Genomic DNA, 23,271 nt, shown 5'->3' on the forward strand with positions numbered 1-23,271 from the left:
TGTGTGAAATCTTGGCCCAGTGAAGTGATAAAGGGGAAGCTTTCAGTTTGTTTAAGGGAAAACTTACGAGAAAATAGTAAAATTACCAAAATACCACATTGCAGAAAATGGGTGCATTTAGGTTCAATTAAGCTGTAAAAAGGAAAATGGCACTTTATCTTACAAAAAAGAAGGGACAGAGGGAGCTATCAGAAATAACTTTACAAGATTTGTATGCATGAGGATGCTGCTTCACTGGACCAAGAAAGCTACAGTATGGGACAGGATTTTTCTTTTATTAGACACTTTGCTAGATAGCTTTGTCGAACCTCAGAAACTGCTGCTCTGGCATTATGAAATAATCCTACATAACTTGATCTCATGAGCTTAGGAACACAGAAAAATAGCCATGCCAAATCAGATTACGGGGATCCACCTAGCCCAGTATCCTCTCTCTGACAGTGGTAACTAATGGATGCCTAGAAAAGAGTAAAAGACCAGGGAAAGCATACAGTGGTAATTCTCCAAAACACTCTCCCAGCCTCCAGTGATTCAAGGACTTCTAGGACAAAGCTGATATCATGGTATTGAAGACACTCGAATCCAAATGCACAGATTTACACCCCCCTCCTCCCCTTTTTTTTGGATTTCTACCCCCATGAGATTTCTACTAGTCACACAAAAAAGGTTTCACAGTTTCATGCTGGCAAGTCCAGTTTTCTTGCCACTAACTCTGAATGAACTAACAGCTTTCAAGCCCATTGATGTTATGTGTATAAGAGCATCCAACACTTTTTCCTATGTAAAAAAGTGACATGTGTGCTGAGGTGCTCTAAGTATATATACTTTGGGAGATTTTATATAAAAAAAAAAAGCAAGAATCTGGCTGTAAATCGATATTAACATTTTTCAGTATATGTGTAAAACACATGTTTCAGAAGAATAGAAGAGAGAAACTGTCACTCACTGGGAAGCTTTAGAGCTATCTGGCTCCCTGGGAAACTGCATGCAACTATTCTGGTGTCCAAGGGTTTGACCAGTGAGTTTCCTCTTCCTGCAAAGAATGAATGCAGAAGTAATAGAAAGTCTGAGGGGGAAGATTTTAGCAAATGGCTAAAGATACTCCTGTTCTGCCCACTCCAGCAGGTAGGAAGCAGGCGGTGGTGGTGGAAGAAAAAGGGTGGGAAAGGAGAAACGCCTACCTTCCCCTCCCAGCAGCTGGCACAGGGGAAGGGCAGGAGGCTAACCTAGGAGAGACTCGCATACTCGAAGCTCAGCCCTCTGAAATCCCTTTGTGATGCTGCATTGATATGCAACGATGCTGACAGGTCATTGCAGTCCCAGCACTGCCACACAATGTCAGGACGTTCTGCTCTGATTATCTGGGGTCTTGCTGTGATTCCCTTTCAGGATGGAGGATGGCTCACCGGCTCTTGGTGATTGAAACTTAGCAGACTGGGCTGGCGTAGCTTCATTAATGCTTCTACCAGTAATGTAAAAATCCCATATGCCCAGACAGGAACGGTGACTTCTTAAGCATCATGCTTATTTTACTATCCACCTTTCAGAGGAGTTTTCTGAAGTTTTGATTTTCTAATTGAATCGGTGCCTACATGTGAAATTTTAATTTCATTTATAAAAAGAAACAGTAAAAGTAAGGGTCTAAAAAAAAAGCTTATCCTTACGTTTTTGATGGCATATTGACTTTGTAAGAGTCTAAAGGCAGGAGTGATATATTAGGGATCCCTATAACTTTACTTAAAGCAAAAATTAGAAAGTGATCAAAAAGTTTTAGAGAGGAGAGCAGAAATATAATTTTAAGCCTCTTAAAATTGCCTGAACTGTGAAATCAAGTAATGAACACTAGAAAAGGATCTGTCAGGTGGAATCAAAGCTTAGACTAGTCAGCATTGTCTTCCTAAACCTTATTATGGCAAAGATTTTTCATCTCTGCACTCTGTTCATCCCAACAAATAAACTGACTTGACCTCCACCTGTTACTTGGTGAAGTCCGTTGTCATCTTTGACTAAACCCTATTCTTTCCCTTCAAAGCCCTCTGCACCACTGAGAAGGTGGGAAGACACAGCTGTGCACTGATTCAAGTTGATACCAGTTCATAACCAGACAGCATTTCACAGTACAAATTGCAAGCAACAGAGGAGAAAAAAAAATGTAGTGCCAATGAATTCTGGAAGGGGGCAACATTTTTCATCAATTTAACAATGAGATTTTCATAGAAAGAAGTTCTTTTTTTTGTGTGATATTACGAACTAACATTTGAGGCAAGAAGCATTTTGCTTATGCCATAACAATGAACCTGTGCTAACACCACACAGAAAGAAATCAAGAACATAATGAAAGCTATTTGTGTTTCTTTTATATTTCCGAAGTTCAATGCATTAACTGTTTCAAAGAGGTTCAGCTCCAAATGCATGTAGGTTTCTAGACTTAGGAACAAGTCATGGCTATACAATGTAACATTGCTAAATAAAAAAAAAATAATATTATGGAACACATAACAACAAGATATGTCATGAGGAAAACTGTATAGCTATAGCAGTAATTTCTTCAAATATATCATCATGACAAAACCATGTATGAAGCTTTCTAATACAAAGACATATCAGAAAAAGCCATTTCATATAAAGTTGGACTTCTCTGGGTGATTAATGCTACATTCAACAAAGGAGACAGTGTCTGTCTAATTACATTAAATACTTATCTTCTAGGGATTGGCAGGGTGTTTCTGCTCAATGTCACTTTTCATGACAATGTAATGATAGATCCGTTTACTTACCAGTGCCATTAGCAAAAATTGTACTGTTTTCTCAACTGCCCTCATATCACGAAAATATTTGATTAACATACTGTAGCTTATCTAATACTCTAAGCAACATATTCTGCATAGTTTTCTCTATTAAAAGAAAAAGATTACAGCTTGTAAAATTTTTATTGCACTCACACAAAAATGAATAATGTGTGATATACTTCAATTATCTTACTAGTTCACAAAACAGGTTTATTTGATTTAAAATATTAACTTGTACTTAAAATATTAAGATTTTGGGGGAAACAAGCAAACAAACAAAGTCAGTCCTGAGGCAGTACTTCCCATCCAGTCTTTACTTATTATTTCCTTTTCATTTCAGCACATCTTTTGAAACTTTTAATACCTTAGGGGAAAAAAAAAACCACCTTTCATTCCTTTGCTGAAAAATAGATATGGCCATCTCCCAAGTCTTTAAAATTCACCGCATCGTGAAGTAACTCTTCAGAGTCATGCTACTGTGCCAACATACAAAGAACAATAAACCTTTGGAAGAATGTACACAGTGAAGGCAGTTTATAAAGTAACAAGATAATTTCATAAATCTATATTGAAGAGAAAGGCTGTGATGTAACATTCTAGCAGTATATATCAGCTACCTGATATTTACTAACAAGGTTAAACTACTATCTGTTTGTCTCAGCACTCTTCATAATTCACTTTTTAATGGATGGACAGGAAAAGTCAGCGGTGTATGGCACAGATCATTTTAGGAATGGGACAAGACAGCTTACGGCAGTATCTATTTCAAAACACGCTCCATCTTTCCATGCGATCACATCAAGAGTCTAGCAACTACAATACTTCAAATCTACTCATAAATCCTTTGAGGGGTAGATTTCTATTTCTAAGTAAAACAGCAAACTGGAAAAACAAAGAATCCTAAAGAGGACGTGTCACTGTCAACTGGTACCACGTATAGTGCATCAAGTTCTCATCTTCTTGGTATCTTATGCCTGTGCAGGAGAAGGCACATGGGAAGCTTCCTTCAGTGAGGAGTTAGGACATCAACACCATTTTGTTACAGCTCCTCACACTGCCACAAAATGGCAGCAAGAACGTACCAAAATTGACTCCTATTAGGCATGACTTGGCAAAGCAATGCAGAATTAACCAAAACTGTCTTTTAAAATCCCTTGCAAGTGACTCTTGCAGTGAGAGGATGACACCGCAGCCAATTGCCACATATGACTCTCCAAATTAATAATGGATTTAGGATATTCATTCCCTGAGCTGCGAGGGTTCGGGGTGTGTCCGCAATTATCTAGATATAAGTCTGACACACATTATCCTTCTATCAATGTCATTTCCCTTAGTAGCCAACAGATTATCAGCAGCTTTGTGATATTCCAGGTGTCAAAGAAGAATTAAAACCACAACAATTGCACAAACAAAGGGACAAAAGACGGGATACGTGTTTCTAAGCCCTGCATATCAATTTAATATGTGCAGCTGACAATGATGCAAATGTCCTCGGGAGAGAGGCAGCAAGATCTGTGCCCAAACATACACACACCACCGTTAGCAAGATGGCAGGGAACAGAAGCAGTAGGATTCCCAGCCCAGGACACATGCCTCAGCAGGCAAAGCAACCCAATGAAACAATCCTCTGGTTGGGGAGAATTTTGGAAGCACCTGATATGGAAACGGGCCCTAAACAAGCCAGATGGTACTTTTAGCTGGCAGCAGAAAGTAGGAGACAGCCAAAAACATTACAGCATTTCCCCAAGAGGCCAGCAAATCCATTTTTAACCATTTTTTTTAAGTGACGCTACGAATACAAAAAATAATGTTTCTATGCATTTTAAAATTTCTAATTTTATGAACAATACACTTAAGGCAACAACTGGAAGAGATGAGAAAGCAATGGATGTTGACTTTCCCAGGGTGGTTGTATATTTGACATCAGGTTTCTGTTCAGTCACTGTCACTGTTTACTCTGAATTAAGTGCCAGTTTTTGTTCAGGGTTTTTTCCACATAACATTAAAGAGAAAAATCCTGCAAAAGTAGAGAATTAGCACTGTAAAATCACAATAGCCCAACAGCTCACAGGACACAGGAGAAATGTTGTTTGTAAGACTGCTTTGCCCTGTTAAAACCTGTTCCCCCCCAAATTATTTGGTTTCTAGATGATCATTTTTTTAATAGAGGGCAAACAATTTCTTTAATACTTACAAGTTCCCATTTGGCTATGGATTTGTGTAAGAAACACATCTGTTTTGGGGATTTTTTAATTCTTAAAATCTCCAAATGACCAGGATTTGCAATTCTGCCCGGATGACAGGACTCTTCAGGAATCATTTTCATGTCAGATGTCAAACCTTTCCTTTGACAGTCAGAAGCATCTCCTTGCACAGCACGTTTAGATTAGCTGTGGCCAAGTGGTTTTCACTCAAGGAATGGAAACGAGATGTAGGTTCTAAGGACTAAAAGGGCAGAACAAGGCAGAGGAGTCATGAAACAAGTGGGAATGACTACCCTTTGCTTCAGACATGTACCTCACACCTAGGATTGGCCAAGTTCAGAGGAAGAGTCAGGATGATGCTTTACTTTCATGTGCCATTATTTTGGTTAACAGTAAAGGCAAGATCTATGACAGGGTTAAAGCTGGACTACATCCAAAGTGCTTTCTCCTATTTGGAGCAAGGTAGTACATTAGCATACTGTATCACAGATAATACTCCTGGAGACAAACGTGGGCTGCTGTAATAAAATGGGACGTTACACTAAGTACAAAGGAAGTCCATACATTTATATTTTTCAAATCTCATTGCCTGTAAATCCTTGCTTTTAAAATAAAATGTGTTTCCCTCCTATAGGTGAAAACTAAGACTTTGCCTCCAGCCCTTGCTGATAGAAAATAGTCCCAGTCTTTTCAAGAGTACTGCTCTTGGACATGAGGACTGCAGGCACCATCTCCCTTTGCTGGCTTTTGGGGTTTTGAAGATCTGCACACAAATCCCAGTGAGGCACATGAAGACTGTGCACAAAACAGTAAACCAGACTATAATTTTCCAGCTAATTTTAGCAACAGGATCTTTTATGTTACGCTTTTTGGTGTGTATCACACTAAAAATAGCAGCAACCATTGATGTAAAAGAATAGTAGAAAGGATGATCTCACTAGGGCTGTGGGATGTGCAAGAGTGGTGTGGGCAAGCAGACGCTGAGGATGCTATGGATTACCTGCTCTCCCCTGAGCAAGACAGCAGTGAAATCAGAACAGAACTGTGGCCGTGATACACACTAGTTGAAGGCACTGCTGAACTTTAAATCTTTGTTGAGCTGGAAAATGAAAGAAAACTAGGAGTACTTAAACAGCATCCCTTATTTAGGCTGCAGTGTCCTTATTACAGTCACTCCAGCGGGACTTGGCTGTATGGGGTAGCACTGAATTCATGCCATAAGCTCTGGGGTTATGTGTCAAGGTTACAGACTACCCACTTTGGGTGAACAACACAGCTGCTATCACAGCACATATACATTCCTGGAGGTATAGGATGGCTCTGCAGCCACTCAGCCAAATTGTTACCTGAGCTAACAGGCTGCTAGACAGATTTTTCTGCTTTCCTATGCTCACTGACTGCTGCGGTCAAAGTGTTGGGGCAGCACTTAACTTGAAAGAAAATAATGAGGGAATGATTTATTCAATACTTCTGGCAGTAAAAAACCACTAAGGAGCATCAAGCAAAGTGATCAGGCAACAGACAAAAGAAGTGGTTCTTCCTTCAACAGCACAAAGTAAAACTGGAACTTTCTGCCATGGGATGTTGTGGAGACCGAAACAAAGAATGGGTTAAAAACATCTGAGCACATCTCTGAAAAAGAAGTCCACTGAAGGCTGTCAAACACCAAGATGCAAACAGCCTCTGGCTCATGAAACCAAGATGTTTGCTGCCAAAATCTGTGAGGCTGTACTCTGAAAAGCATCACTGGTTGCCTGTCCTGCTGTTGTATTCTTTACTGAAGTGTCCACTACCAGTTCTTGTCAGAGACAGCATACTGGGCTAGGTGAGCCTTCAGTCTAGCTGAGAAGAGCTATTTTTTTCCTCTCTGTGGGTAGATCCACAGTTTTTGTAGGCTGGAATGTGCTGTACCTGGCAGCTGAGGAACACGAAAATTGCAGTAGGTATCCAACTCAATGAAATTAAGACCTCAGGATTGCTCCTCATTTTGTGCAGAACCAGGGGAACATCTAGAGTCAGTGTGGCTGACACAGTGTGGGAAAGGAAATGAAAAAAAGAGATGTAATATGGTCTGCTTCCTGTTCCTGCTCCTGTACCATCTTCTCTCTGTCGCCTAATACCTCTCACTGCACATTTTAACTTTGGGTGAAAATGTTTCCTTTAAAATAAAGCCTGTTTTCTCCTCTAAAGCAAAGATCAAAATGTGTGCACGGAGTACAGTAGCTGCACTGTATGCTATGCAGTGGAGTGATGGTTGTACTGGGAATGGTAATAAACACTGCCAAGAACAGAACTTCTGCATAAAAAAGAGTGTATGTTACATCTCCCCCCCCCGCCCCCCCCACCCCGTCTCATGCAATATTTACACAGCTGTGCTTTGTAAAATGTGTAGGGGAGTTTTTTATTATTATTTTTTAGTAATTTATTTACCTAAGATAGCCCAGCATCTGTTTTGTGGTGAGCTTCTTTCACAAAGTTTCACAGTTGCCTTGACTGATGCAAAACGAGGTCATGGTCCTTACTCAGTGATCCTAAGGCCATTTGTTTCAACCACTTAGCCATTCTATTTGGCTAATTTGTGTTCTGTTCTTTGTTTTTGGTTTGTCCTCTACTTGGAAATGTGCATCCCTGGGGGAACTGATCTGGGTAGGTGAGTATTTTAGTTATCTGTTTTATAAAATGCAGAAGTGCACAAGAATTTGTAATAATATGCATCATTTACTGGCTCTCAATATGTACTGTATATTGGCTCTGAAGACTACTAATATTTTCCAGCTGCCTCCAAAAAAAATAAAGAGTTCAATGCAGTCTTTGCAGTGGGTCCTTTCCCATGACTGCCTACACAGGTGATGAAGACTTCCTGTGTCCTGAAGAATTAATAAGCCTGAACATTTCTGTACCAGCAGCATACCACAGGAGATAAAATATTGCTTCTGCTTCCCAAACACATTAGAAAAAGCAAGTCTGCTGATCGCAACTGCTAAGACAGCACATGAAAGGAATGCAGCCCATTTCCTAACCAAGATCTAATCTATAGAAGAGTTTATAGATCCAAGTCAACATCCTGAACTGGTCCCAGAAGCAAACAAGAAAACTAGCTCAACTTTTGGAAGACAGGTATAATACTTTCAAAGTGTTTAATCTCATTTTGCAATTAAACAATCCCATGCTGCACTATCAGATGATCTTCAAGGATAACTGCATCAGAGGAGACCTGTCTGGAGCTCACAAAGATTCATGTTTGACAGACTCCAAATCAGCAAGAAATGCAGAGCCATATTCAAAGAGAGGGTGCTTCTGTCCTTTGGCAGCTTTATTCCTGAGCTTTCAGAGCTCACCTCTGAAAGGACATAGAAAGTGTCTGCTTTTATCCCGAGTTTTCACTTGGTGACTACAGTGAAGCATGAACCATATCACTGTTTTTGCTTTATGTGTGTATATTAAACAGAATGGGTGGCAGAATACAGCTTAGCCAGCATGGATGTCTGAAGAACGTTAGGTCCATGGACTACCAATACAGTACTCTGATCCCAGGAATCCCATCATCATCAGGAAGCATTGCTCCAACCTTTGTCAGGGAATAGTTTTCCATGCACAAAAACTTTCCTATCAGTCTGAAAAATTATTCAGATGATGCTATTTTTGTGTGGAGCCGAAGATTAGCTCAGGTGGTCTCATGGCTGTCACAACACATGGAAGATCTGCTTTTAACTTGGTCACTAAGGTCAGTGAAAATAGTGTGTATGGATGATGCTAGCATCAGGCCAGTTGAAAACACAGCTTTAATTTGATATCTGAAGTGAAGCATTTTCTGCATTTTTAAACTCAGAACTCCTACAGCTCCATACCCATTTTTAAATGATGCGTTTCCTGACATCTGGAATTAGGTCTGAGAAGCAGAGCCACATTGACTGACTGACTTCTCTGGGACCATACTGAAAGGACGTTTTCCTCAGTGGATTACAGCAAAGCTGAGGCATGTGCTTTAGCACTTCCATGGGTTTACTAATTTTATGAAAAATGGAAAGTATAGTTTAGGCTGAATCTTGGGGTGAAGCTTGCTGTGTTGTCCAGTGTCCAGAAAAAAAGGAGCCTTTGAAGGATGTGAAAACATCTAGGACTTTTTGATCTGAACTGACTTTTCAATCAGTAGTTCTTTCCTCCCTCTAACTTCCTTCCATGATTTTGAGACAGTAATGCCAGCAGCATGGCGTGTTGTCACAGGTCTCATGCTCTATGTGAATTGCCAAAGAAAAGCTGAGGTATTGATCCAGTGGTAATCTGCTGTCAAAATGACTATGTCTCTTATAGCAAATGAGTAGTGTTAATCATTTGACTTGATGAATGCTATTGAAAAAGACTGACAATGCTCAAAGCACCACTATTGACGTGCTGCATTTTTCTTGGCTCACATTAACTTCTTGATCTTTGCTGGCCTTGACCAATTAAAGTTTAAGTTATCCATTAAAGTGCAGTTCTGGAAAAGTTCTGTTTAAAATAAACAACAACTTATATTGGTGAGTAACTCATCAACTATGCAGCAGTCTGATTCTGATTGCCTGGCAGAGAAACACACACATTTTGTGCAGTATCTGATAAAAGATCTATAATGTGCTAACACAAACCTATCATGTAGCACCTGTGACTAACAGATTGTGATATCAAAGTCTTGATGCCTAAGTGCTCCTGTAAATGCATTAAACTTTTAGCGGCAGGAACTGTAGACTGCCAGTGACAAGGAGCTGATATGGTATTTCAGTAGAAGTTGATAAGTGTTACTGCTCTTAGAAGAAAAGAAAAATCTTATGTTCTTAAAAACCACTGGGCAGCTTGTGTTTTGATGGGATGCTGTACTGCAGGGATCAGGGATAAGGGAACACACGGACTCTATGAAAGCAAAAAGACATTTAAGAAAAGCTCTGTATTCTACAGTAGCTGGAGTTCCTTGAAGTATGCTCCCACTGTATGTTTGGCTTTGGGAATCTACCTGTTCACTTGAAACCAACTTTTTAGATGGCAGCATGCACATGGGGCCATGTTGAAGTCCATGTACCAGTTAATGGAAGCTTGGAAGGTAGCACAGGCCCAAGCACGCTCTGCTTCTTGGCTGTGACAGAACAAGGATGTTGGAAGACTCTGTAAGATTGGGGAGAAATGTGGGAAACTGTGTATAAAGCCCTGGAGATGAGAAGAAGCACGGGTCTGGAGGGGAAAAGGAGATGGGGTAAACAGGAGCAGGAGTCCTAATCACAATATACAGTGTAACAAAGCTCAGAATAAGTTCTTCAGAGAAGATGAACAGTGGAAGCTTGCATGAAGCTGGGAGGCAACAGGTTCTGTCTGCCATACCACTCATGGCACCTCTTCAGCTTAACAGCATGAATTAGCCTGATGAAATTCTCTGCTGTAAACCAAAATGTTCTGGCCACCAGAGAAACATGATCTATTTCTGACCTCCCATTCGAAGAGCCAAACTATGCTGTGGGCTGGAGGTTTGTCTGGCTGCAAAATGTTCCCACTGTCTTAAGATATTAAGTTCAATGGAGGAAAAAATGGCACTGCTGCCTGCTGATAGATGTGTCAAGGTATGCAATGAAGCTGCTGCACAAGGCAAGTACAATCTTAATGGCTATGTGAGTGTGCCGTATGACTTTTCTTAACACACGGAGAATTGGAGGGCAAGACAATGTCACATCTGGGAAATAAGAAGTAAATATAATTGGCAGGGATCCTGGATGTAGACCGCCTCTGGTCTAAGGAAAAGAGACGTTTCCTTCGTTTAGTCTTTCTTAAATAGGTCTATGAGTATCCAAGCAGTTCAGCTTAAGGAAATTAATAAAGGTCATGAAATTTCTGTGTCTAGCTACAATACAGTAAAATCTGCCCACTATAGCAAGTTACTGAAAACTAGTGCCAGAGAATTACTTGATATTGAATATTCCAGGTCTGAAGTTGACAGTTTTCCCAGTAAAAAGGGACTACTTTTCCTTATTTTGTATATTACATGGTTCTCATGTTTTTCATCATATTTTTACAGTCAGTCACTTGAATCATTGGCAATAACCTAGCACAATCATTGGAAACTTCTCTGAGCTGAGTTAGTGTGTGGCATCAAGTCTTTTGATGAATCCATAGACCTTTTGCCTGAGGACAGATCAGATGCACTCTGCATCACTGATCCTGGGACATACTATACATATTTCATCTTCTAGGTAGTGCCAGGCAACAACTGTGTTTAGGGCATAAAGAATGCATAAAGAACACAATCTAGGATCTCCCTTATACCACTTTCTCTGTCACTTCCAAGATGTAATTCTGAACAGACTTCAAACTCTTGTGGTCATCTGATCTATGCCTGAATGAGTCTTTCTGATGTGTAAGGCATAAATAAAAAGTTTTGTAGTAAATACGGAGGAGTTTTCTTGCATGCTGAGAATATTCTAAGAAGAAAGGCCATGCTAGATTTAAGAAAAGGGTTCTTGAAACAAGAGTTTGGACCGGTTGCCTGGATGCAATTGTTCCATAACCAGCAGTGGGGAGAGACACGGTACCATTAAGTTAGGGATCACTATCACTGCAAGGGAAATACTCCAAAATTGGATCTCAGCTCCTCAGCTGCATAGAAATAGATCAGAAATTTTTTTCAGACAGTCCCATAGATAGTGGCATGAGAACAAGCAGCACGAGCCTGAGTCGAGTAGTGAGCAATCATGAGGCTGACTTTAATAGCATCTTTACTACCAAAGACGTGTCCAGCAGTCTAACAGGGAGCTCTCTAGCTTACTGCAGGTTCATATAATATTATCAACTTCATAACCCCCTGGAACTGTAAATATATCTTTCAGTCATACAGTGGAAGTGTTATTGCTAAGTCCTTACGTTTTCTCCACTGAAAGTCTCATTTGGTTCCTGGAGTTTTCAACATGAAGACACACAAAAGTCTAGCACAGTGTGACTGGCAGCAGAACAGCAGGGGTGGAACTGGGGCAAGGGAAGGTGGATGACTAGGGTATGAAAAGCCCCATCAGTCTTCCAGTGGAAGAAGGACCACAGAGCTCCACCCATCTTGCAAATGGGTGCAGTGCTGTAAGTTGGTCAAGACCACAACTGAAGCAGGGATAAAAGTCCCTTCAGATATCTCAAGAAGTGCAAGGAGTACAAACATGTACCTTTCCTGGGACTACTGTCCTCTAGGGACCAAACTATCTTGTGAAAATACAAGTACCAGGAAAATCTAAGTAAAGAAACTGACAGGATGCTCTGAATTTGCATCTTAAATATTTTTTCCATGCCGTGCTCTAGAAATACAATGGAAGCAGAACTGGCAAATACCACCCATATGCTACACTACAAAATGACTGACAGAGCACAATTTGAACATTACTTCTGGACTGAATCAAGAGAATGCATTGAAAAAATGCATAAGTGGAATACATATACATTATATCAGAGCAAGTGCAAGGTCCTGCACCTGGGGAGGAACAACCCCAGGCACCAGTACAGGCTGGGGACTGACCTACTGGAAAGCAGCTCTGCTGAGAAGGACCTGGGAGTGCTGGTGGACAGCAGGCTGACCCTGAGCCAGCCATGTGCCCTTGTGGCCAAGAAGGCCAACAGTATCCTGGGGTGCATGAAAAGGAGTGTGGCCAGCAGGTCGAGAGAGGTTATCCTCCTCCTCTACTCAGCCCTAGTGAGACCACTAGGAGTACTGTGTCCAGTTTTGGGCCCCCCAGTTTAAGAAGGATGTGGAACTGCATAAGCAAGTCCAGTGGAGAGCTACCAAGATGATCAAAGGGCTGGAGCATCTCTCTTATGGGGAAAGGCTGAGAGACTTGGATTTGTTTAGCCTGGAGAAGAGAAGACTGAGGGGGGATTTCATCAATACCTATAAATATCTCAAGGGTGGGTGTCAGGAGGATGGGACTAGGCTCTTTTCAATAGTGCCCAATGACAGGACAAGAGGCAATGGGCACAAGTCGGAACACAGGAAGTTCCACCTGAATATGAGAAAAAACTTCTTTCCTGTGAGGGTGCCAGAGCAGTGGCACAGGCTGCCCAGAGAAGTTGTGGAGTCTCCTTCCCTGGAGACGTTCAAAACCCACCTGGATGTGTTCCTGTGCACCCTGCTCTAGGTGTGCCTGCTGAAGCAGGGGGGTTGGCCAAGATGATCTCCAGAGGTCCCTTCCAACCCCTACCATTCTGTGATTCTGTGATTAACGCAATCTTCTCTTATTACAGAATTAAAAACTTATACCTGTAATTATGGCTTACCCACATTACAAGCAGAGCTGCCACAGAACTGAACACGGGCCAGCTTTGTACATGAGTTCAAAGCCAGCGTGGTGTTGCCTTATTTTCTTACTAACATCATCCTTATCCTCTCTTGCCCTTCTTCTCAGTTAACAAGAGTTATGTACTGAAAGTGCTGAGATAAAGTAATGGTAAGGAGGATACTGCAAAAGGTATTTGAAAAGCAGAAGTAATTTACTACATGTCTGCTTTGTTTTACTTCCTAAGCCTTCCTGTTGTGAAAGGAAATTCATCTTTTCTGGCAGACTCCAGCCTTTTTAGGCCTGAGAGCTCCCCAGGAGCTTTCGAGTGCAGGTAAATGGATGTGAGACTCAAGGAGTACAGTACAAGGAACATGGAATTAATGTCAGTTTTTGCTGTGGTTGTCACGTCTGACGTATAAGAAGAGTGCTACATCCTTGCTTGCAAGAAGTATCTAGATGTGAAAAACACAAGGCTGAGTCCTTTGCACATTACTATGGGTCTGAAATGCCACAAATAGAAAGGTTATGTTGATGGTGGGCGAAGCATGTAGGATCTACACCCAGCAAAGTCTCTACGTAAGACAGACGTCAGGGTGCTCTAAGCCCCAGGGGCCCATGATGTAGAAGCGCAGAGTAAGGACTGTGGATGGACAATAGGTGCAGCCTGTATTCTGCACACAGCAAAGACCCCAAGAGTAGGCACAGGGGAAGCATCCACTGCCTAATCTAAATAGCACACAGAGTGGTTTTGTCCTCTTCTGTTCTCCTGCCAGTTTGCACATATGTTCTGAGTATATAGCCTGCCCTCCAAAGACCACTTACAGGGGCAATCATAGGGAAGCAAAGCAGGAAGAAAGTATCCAAAAAGGGAATTTGTTCAAGAGAAAAAAATGGAGACAGATGTAGAGTGACTAGTCACGGCTGGCGGTAAATAACCCTCTGCCTGGAGTGCTCCCTTTCTCTAAACAGGAGTTCACATATTCCATTTCATATTTCCTTTCTAGGAAGTCAAATCTTTGTTTTCCTTGCATTTGTTCTTTTTTTTCTTTCCCCTATATACTTTTCCCCTTCTGTATGGTCTAAAATTGTCTTCTCATTTACCCTTTGTCTTCTATGTTGTGCTCTCTTTCAAGTGCAACATTTCTCCAACTGCCCTCTCATGCAGACCTCGTTTCCCTGCACCGTCTCAGGCAATATCTTGTACTATAACCCTCTCTTAGTCTCTGTGCCACGAGCTCTTCCCTCTGTCTTTACATGTGCATAAACACATGGGTGCTTCACATCTGCTCCTGCGTTAGAGTCCCCACTTTTTCTCATGTGCACACCTCAGAATTAAGCAAATGTAACACACACAAAAAGGATATTCATCCTCTTGCTCCCATAAACCTGTCAAGGCATATAGGCCAAGAAGCTATCTCTGCATAAATCTAAATCTCCTGCGAGGAAGCAATCTACTCAAAGGCAATAAAGCCAAAGGATATATTATTATCTTTGGTGTGGATCCTACTGGGCTGGGAGGCTGGCTGCTGGCTCCTCTCTGAACTTTCCTTCCCAGCCAGAACAGCCATCCCACAGACAAGTCGAAGCTTCCTTTCCTTGGTCTGATTTCCTCCTCCTGTTGTTTGGCTGGTAACCCAAAGGACAGGGTTTAATTATAGAGTTTGGAAACCTGGCTTACGCTACTCTGCCAGCACAGGATAAAACTTCAGTCTGCGTTCAGAACCAACATGATTCTGCACTGCTGATACCTGCATTATCCCATGCAGCATAAAATGAACCACATGGAAGAAATGCCAAGTCAAACAAAAAGAAGGTTTTAGACTTTAAACTTCCACTGCGAAATTCACTGAAAAAAAAATGAAACACTGAAGCTCAGAGATTATTGTATGTTAAAACCGTGCCATCATTTTGACTGTAGGTTAAATAAACGGCAATGCCTTTTTCTGGATGGGAGAGACATCAGAAAGGATGGATCTGAAACAGGTCCAGGCTCCAAATCTCCCCTCTCAGAGAGGAACGCTGCAGCAAGTCACTGGGTAATATGGGACGTTAACATCATTTGTACGGCTTTCAGATGACCAATACATTTTCTAGGCAGATGCCCCATTGAAGACTCATAAAACATTTTACACTTCTGGAGATAAAGCACCCCTGTCAAATACAAAGGGCCAGAAATTAATATCAGACCCACATGTGATTTCTGAGGTAAGGCAGGGCACTGTGCACAGCACCACAGCAGGATGTGTCCCTCAGCAGGAAGCACCTTGTGCCAGTGTCACCCTGGCAGGAAAAGACACTTCAGTAGTGTTTTGTCCTTCACCACTGATGAGCTGTGGCTCTCTAGGTAATCCCTCTGCCAGCCATGCTCTTGTAGTGACCCTGTTTTACAGTGAAGCTGAAGCAATGGATTCAGAGGAGAGGCTGCTGGAAAGCCACAGCAGAAGTATTGGGGTGGGGCTGCATGGATATAGTATAAAGATGGTTTGAAAGTGCAACCTACGCTGGCAAGATAAAGCTCTTTTTCTTCATAGCCGTGACAGTGATAGATAGCTTGGTGAATCTGAGCTATATCTAGTTGGTACCTGGCTAGAGTCCCTGATGTTGCAAAGGTGATTTTCTGCCATTTTACAGGTAAGACTAAGCAGAATCTGGGATTCTTCTGTAGTAAGGAAGGTCATGAGGAAGGAAGAACCTTCTGTTCTCTGACTTGTTCTTGCCTCTCTAAGCACCTCAGGAAGTTTGACGTGGGCAGTTGTGCTTCTTCATGATGGACACCCAGTGGTGTGAAGGGTGGCAGAGGTGCTTTGGAGGTGTAAGGCTTTAGGTACTTCTCTTGTCCAGCTCAGCAGCTTAGTGCCACCATCTAGCCAGGACTTGGATGAGACAGAGGTGATGACCACATGTGGGGAAAGCCACCAGAAGTGACAGAAAAATTAATAGCCAACCTCTGTCTGTTGCACAAAGGGAGAATATTTGTCATTAACAAAGAGTACCCCAAACTTTGGGGCAAGTTAGCCCCCAGTCTGACAATGATGTAGACGCAGTGACCCAGTCAGCTTTTAGCCATCTGTGTCTGCAGAGGAGGTTATGATCTCTCCCTTTCAACAGGCCCAAGCTTTTGTTTGTTTTTGCTGCTCCATGAGCAAACTAGTTTAGTACAAGGTGAAGCTCTGCCTTACATCATCTGGAGCCTGGAGCTGATGGAGGAAACAGCCCCTAGTGTCTATTGAGCAGGACACCTCACTGAAAACACGAGAGCCCTGGGGACAGCGGCAGTAAGGCAGTCACAGTGAGCCTGGCACTTGTCTGCCTGCAGGTCCACCCTTCCCTCCTGCCAAAGTGCCACATCTGCAGTCAATACGGGCCCACAAGCTGGCTCCTCCTCATTAGAGGAGAGAGGGCAGCTGGCAGGGGATCCTCCAAGGGCTCCCAGGCACAGGAATCAGTCCCCTCCCAGTCTGGAATAGCCCAAATTTGGTGACTTTCTGGGCATGCTGTAAAGGACAGCTGTTTGACAGGGTCTCCAGAGAAAGCTGTGGGTATGTTTCCTACATGATGAAGGATATAGGTGGCTGGCCAAGTGCCCACAGAACTGATTTTAATGCTGTTCAGGCTGAATTTACTTTTCTGTGCTGTATAGTTCATTATACACAGTGCCCTGGATAAGCATGTGTTGTTTCAAAATAAACCAAAACTGTACTATTTTAAATACAAACAAAAAAAGAAAAAAAACCCCCATACTGCAAAAGATGCTTTGGGCTGTTTAGAGGGCTTTCTCAAACACTTGGAGGCTGAAGATGAAAGCACTGCTTGCCTTCATCTAACAAATAAGACTTCTGTTATTTTCATTGGCATTAAGTACTTGATTATTTAGCTGTAAGCAAAATTTAGGCATTAACTTCACCTATGCATGTAGCACTGACCCAGAAAAATATTTCCGATAGTATTAAGCACCCAGATGATCTCAGGATAAGTGATCAATGGAGAGTTAAGTATGTAACATAACATAACCCAAAAGATGATCAACAAGAAAGATCACACACAAAAATTAACTGAAAAGAGGCGGAAGAGCTGTTTCCTAAACCTTATGAAGTGTAACGTCCAGTGATATCTATTTTAATATGAAACCTCCCATCACACTTCACAGTATTACAGCTTAATAAAACAACTGCTTCTCTAAGTCTCTTAAAAGTTATTACTAAGTGAGCTCAAGTGTTGTATAATGCTTGAAAAGTCCTTCTACCTTACATAAGTTTAGGGATATTTATTTGAACAGTATAACTGTAGGACACAGCCGAGACAGGTACTGCTTTTTTCTCAGCCATTGTCACCGCTACCCCGGAATTGAATCTGGATGTTTTGACAGAAAAAGACTGCCTATCTTTTGCTGCATTATTTAAATACTTCAGATATTTGGCCAAAGTACAGAAGTGACACACTACAGAAACATTCACAGCTGCAGGAGCAATAAGACCACTACAATATTTTCATTAAATTGACTTTTTCTCAGAAGAAATTACAAGGTGTTTAGAATTGATCACCTTTCTGTGCAGCATTCAGTGTATTCTGATAAAAAACAGAGCAACTAGAGATTATGTTCTCAGGCTCCTGAAAGCCATGGCTTACCTGGCTCCACTTCATGCCATCCACTTGACTGGCTGCCACTTCCTGGAGAGCGCCCTTGGCTTGTATAAAACGGCTCCTCACCTGGACTGTCCATCTCATCCTCCACAGACTTGAGACGTTTTGTAGAGCTGACAAAGTAAAAACACATAATAAATACTGTATATATGGAAATGAACAAAGGCACTCCCATTGGGACATATCTTGCTAGCCCTGCTTGAGACTAACTTGTTATGGAAACTATAACAGGTTTAGGGCCTGGAGAAGGGGAAGGTATGAGTCCTGCACAGTCATCCTGCCCACCCAACCTCTCAGCATCCACTTTTTTTCTGATTTGCTTCATTGCCAATGACTAAGCTTCAGTGAGATACAAATCAACCTCTCACAAAGTCCAGACTGAACCCCTAAACATGAATTAGTTTAACTAGAAGATAGTTTCACATTTAGGCTTTTACAGATCAAAAAGTAGGACAGTTTTTCAAAGCTCACAGAGGTCAATAAGAAGGCAAGATTTTTATTTGGATTGCATGATTTTTGCAATTTGAATGAATATGGTAACGACACACAAGACTTATTTTAAGTGTCAGGTTCTTCCACAGCTTATTCTGAAAGACAAATTGTTTATCAGTTCAAACTTATATTTTCAATCTTTTAACCATAGCCATTAAATTAACCCAGACTTCAGTCCCATAAGAAGAAGCATAGACAAGTAAATGATGTAAGAATCCATTCTTCGTTCAAATGTTCACATTATCCTACAAGTATAAGCATTTTACTCTGCAACTGTATGCCACCAAGCATAAAAAGCCCTCAACAGGTATCTCTGGCAATTGTCAGTCGTAAAGGAACCCCTTGTGATATATCACACCTCCCTCATCAAAGGCTCGGGAGACAGAGCCCTTTCAGTGGTCTTTAGTGGCCACTGACTCAGACTGTGGTAGTAGTGCAGGGAGAGGATCCCAAAGCCAAAGACAATCAGCTTGGCTCTATTTTCTGTAATGAGTTGTACAGACTGCGTGGGGTTACCGAGAATTTCTCTTCCCAGCACTTTTCTAAGTCTGGGTCAGCTCGCTTTTTTCACCAAATCTGTATCCTATTAAGACTTAAGGCATTCAAGAACAGGCTCCTCTGTGTAGGGGGAACATATTTAACAGACATAAAATATTCCACTGCAATTTCTGTTGGTTTAAAACTTGCAGCCTCTCCGCAGCTCCCCACCCGAAGATCTGCACAGGTATGAGCTGGCGGGTATGCAAAATCAGTTTGTGAGAAACAGGAAGAATAAGTCTTGCGGTATGCATGGAATGCAGGTTTGGCCATTCCTTAATTTAGAGAATTGTTATGTGTCAATAGGGCAAATTGTGTGCATACAATATAATTACCGCCTGATAATTCTGCTGAGTCTGTGTATTTAAGGAATATTTTTTTTTTCTGACTGGGAACAGTCTAATGAGAGGAAAACAAACATATTACCAAGTTATTAACTACCCATGCTGTTTATAATTAGCTCCTTATCAGTTGTAGCTATTTGCAGAAGAATAGAAGAGCAACAACTGAGCTTTTAAGTAACATTAATAACCTCACTTTTTTGCTTCTGGAGTCACAAGTAAATTCTACCTGAGAATGGTGCTATGATAAGCACTGTAGGGTACACAGTTTACGCGGAAAAAAGAAAGAGCACAAAGTTTTTAATTGATGTGTAATGGGAATTGTAGTCACCAAGCTCCATAATGTGCACACTGAGTGCAAGACATAGACCGTTCTTCCAATCACTGCATACACTAAGAAGTTATTGCTAAGAGCCTCACTTTAAAGATTTTTTTAAAATAAAAACAACAGCTATATTCAAACTACAGAGACTTTTTACATGTGTACTTGCTTACTGCAAAGCTGGTGGCACTTCAGACTGAGATAAAAACTTAACTCTGGGCTGAAGTTACACTTTCTTGTCTTACCTTTGAAATAAGTGATCTATTCTGGCTGTGGGGGAAAAAAAATCAATCTGGTTCCTTAATAGTGTTCAAGATTACTAGAGTGACTGAGTTTGTTTATAAATCTAATCTCATGGATGGTTAAAGTGAAAGGTAAAAATAAAAAATATCCTTGTTTGATAGTTGGCATGTAAGCCAAAATCTGATAAATCAGACTGAGTAGTCATCTGCATTAACAACTCTGTTTTCCAAAGGCTGAGTCACAAATTTCTAAATGCTATATGAAAACTAGAACGCATTCTAGGCCAAGGTCTTAAAACGATGTTAGTCTCACAGATGACACTTTTTACAATAAAGAATGTATATAAGTCTATCTTAGACTTTCCTGCTAGGAAAAAGTGGCACATCTCAATATGCTCCAAATTCTCTTCTGTCACAAGTGAAACTCCGACAATTCCATTGGAACTTCACTGCACACACTGAGCCAGAAGTTACACAAGTCAATGCGACAGTTTTTCTTTGAAGCTTGTACGTATAAAAAGAACTTTAACAGCAGTCCATTTAAACATTCAGCTCTGTGAATCTGAAACAGCTCCATATCTTGAGGCCTCCAAACAGCTTGTCAAAGAATTTAATGGTTACTTTCCCAGATGAGTAATGATGCTGGCCTGGGTTTCCAAGTAACCTGGTAGTAGGCAGAGATTAAATTACCTGGTAGAGGATGTGCTTGGTAAAGACCTCCTCATTGCTCCTGGGCTCATGCTGTAGTATGAAGAACTTTCCAAATCTGAGAGGGAGAAATTAGGGCCTGTTCCTGCAGCTATTGGTGCTGGGGAAACAAAAGAGATTGCAGTCAGTAAGTCATGTGAATAAGGCATGAACTGCGCTTCAAAATCACTTTTTTTTCCTCATGAGTGTGTTTAGTTTCACGATGAGAACGGGTGGGACGTGGAAATTAGAAAGTGCTAATGGTAACTGGCATTGCAGTCCAGAAGATGTAAATTTTATCAACAATACAATGTTCCATGACATAGACTCTTTCTTACATTCCTCCAAAGGTATTATTAAAAAAAAAAAACAACACCAAAACAAAACAACAAAAAAACAATTCTGGCAACACTTTCTTGAAGCACTGCTTTTCTATTAATATCATTCTAACATTTAATGGAACTTGTTGCTTTTGCTTTTAGGACAACATTCCATCTATTGGCATAGTTACAAATAGGCTGCATCATCCCTGTAGTGTGCTTGGCATAATCTATAAGCAGTATAGGCAGGGAAATACACACCTCAGGACTTTTGGTTTATACGTGATGTACATCCACAAGCACAGAGGTTACAAATGCTCCTCGGAGAAAGCACAAAAGCAGATGAGAAACCCGAGTTCTTTTCTGCCTGTGAACATGAGAGTTTTCCTCTGTCCTCTCCTCCAGCTAAATCAGAGCTAGAGACATACGACTCTCAAAAACTTTCATCCAGCAGTTAGCCATCACTGTTCACCTCTCATTACCTTATCCAGCGCTTAAGTTTTATTTTAAGTGATATGAATACCTTTCATTTCCCTGTCCTAGAGCCTTGGTTTTACATTAAAACATAATGAATTCCTGCACACCATGAAGTTTGCAGGCACAAGCCTATCATCTCCATGTGCCATATTCTTCTGGGAACAGAAAAGGAACAGAGCAGTTTAATGTTAAAGTCAACAGATAATGCATTTCACAAAGAAATGCCACTATACAGCAAATGGTACCATATCCACTGTTGCTGTTCCAGTGCTGTTTACAGGACAATACAACTTTGGAAGCTGACAATTACAAATCATTATTTTCTCTCACATTTCAGAGACATCTGAAAAAGGACATACTGCACAATAAAATGCACAAGCTTGGCCCAGAATGTATTGTCTGAGAGCCCTGATTCACAGCAACAAAAGCGAAGCAGTCTCAGTGCCACATAAGGATGCTGAGCCAAGCTTAATCTTTGGTCTGAGAATCTGGCCCATATTCAAACATGAAAAAATCTTCCACTCCAACGGGGCAGGAGTGAGGAAATGAAGACAGGATAGCTCCTATCACCCAGCTAACATGTTTGGGCTGAAATGCAGGCTTCTGGGAGTGCTGCCATTGACTGTAATGGGGCCAGTATTTCACCCCAAATCTTCAGGAGCTCACAATGTCGTATGTGACAGAGGAATAACGTAGCTTTGCAGCTGCCTCATCATCCCCACAAGACAATGAGTTGTTGTTTGGCAGGGATCTTTTAAGAATGTCATTGAGACAGAAAGGGAACAGCCTGGATAGCTGCGGACTTTTAAAAGCATGGGACGGAAAATACACAACGTCATTAAAACTTGAGAAAATCTGGAATGATCATTAAAAGGAATTAAGTTGGGAAGTAATTTATGACAAGAACACTCAAATCCTTTGTTATCTTCTCTTAACTATCATATGCTTCCTGCACACTGAGTATATGAGAGGGTGTGTTAACAGAAAGAAAGAAGAATTAAGCATAGTAAAATTAACTTGTTTTATCAATTTGTGCTTTCTGCATCAGTTTCCTGACAGCAGCTACAAAAGGCTGTAAAACTGATGAATTTGCATGGAAAAAGAAACTGGTGTAAGTAATTTGTGTAAAAGGTAACACGGACATGGACTGCTATAATTCAGACACCCTGCAGATAGCAGACTGCTGCAGTGTGAGCAGTTATGGGTTAGAAAAATGACCACACTGCAGTCAGTCTGACTTGAATGGAAATCAATCATAAAGGTACTCTCTGCAGCATCTACTCCACAGTTTTCAGCAACTTCCTTGCCAAACAGATTTGTGCTCTGCAAACCCTTTGCTGATCAATTCCTCTGCACCCTCTACCTACCAAAGCCTAACTTACAGGTTAAGCATAGCATTTTCAAAACAGGAATGTAAAAAGGCAAGCACTAAATTAAAGCACCATTTCTTTCCGAGGCACGATGAATTTCCTAGCCATTGCAAGATTTATGAAACAGTTTTATTCCAAACAGATATGGAAGAAGAACTGCTATCCAGATAACGCTTCTCTTCTTTCTCTCACTTCCCTCTGCTTATTGCCTTCTCCCCAAAACCTGGATGCTTCTGCTCCAACCCTTGATTTTGCCCTATAGGAAAATGAAATATATCTCCAGACCAGGGGTGGGGTAGGAACAACGTATTGCTAATGCTGTGTAAACTCAGCACAAAGTAGAAAAGGCTAATCACACAGTGATTTCTGCCCAGGTAGCTAACATGAAGGATGCTTTGTTTTTCACAGGTGAAACCACCTTGCCACACTCAAGAGCCTGTTTGCAATCCAAGGGTTAAAGAACAAAACCCACCTCTAATATACACCAAGGGATCTAAGCAGCAGAGGTTAAAGTGCCTGGCCGGCTTATGGCAGTGAGTGCCTGAAACCCCTTGCCAGTCCTTACACTAGAGTCAC

The 23,271-nt window shown here is 41.3% G+C and overlaps 1 protein-coding gene across 32 annotated transcripts in view; it reads right to left on the reverse strand.

Annotated features, from left to right (window-relative positions):
- The window catches only part of NFIA (nuclear factor I A), a 252,269-nt gene that overhangs the window by 55,783 nt on the left and 173,215 nt on the right, over positions 1 to 23,271 (reverse strand). For 24 of the 32 annotated variants that reach the window (XM_075097437.1, XM_075097433.1, XM_075097421.1 and 21 more), the window contains 2 exons: positions 20,532 to 20,649; positions 17,893 to 18,020 (listed from right to left, as the gene is read on the reverse strand). In XM_075097437.1, coding sequence (XP_074953538.1) covers positions 17,893 to 18,020; positions 20,532 to 20,649 — 246 coding nt within the window. Of the gene's footprint in view, positions 1 to 946; positions 1,034 to 17,892; positions 18,021 to 20,531; positions 20,650 to 23,271 lie in introns of all 32 variants that reach the window. The other 8 variants (XM_075097416.1, XM_075097415.1, XM_075097413.1 and 5 more) reach the window with 1 other exon arrangement.

The sequence above is a fragment of the Phalacrocorax aristotelis genome, chromosome 6 (genome assembly GCF_949628215.1).
Source record: "Phalacrocorax aristotelis chromosome 6, bGulAri2.1, whole genome shotgun sequence".
NCBI lineage: Eukaryota > Metazoa > Chordata > Aves > Suliformes > Phalacrocoracidae > Phalacrocorax > Phalacrocorax aristotelis.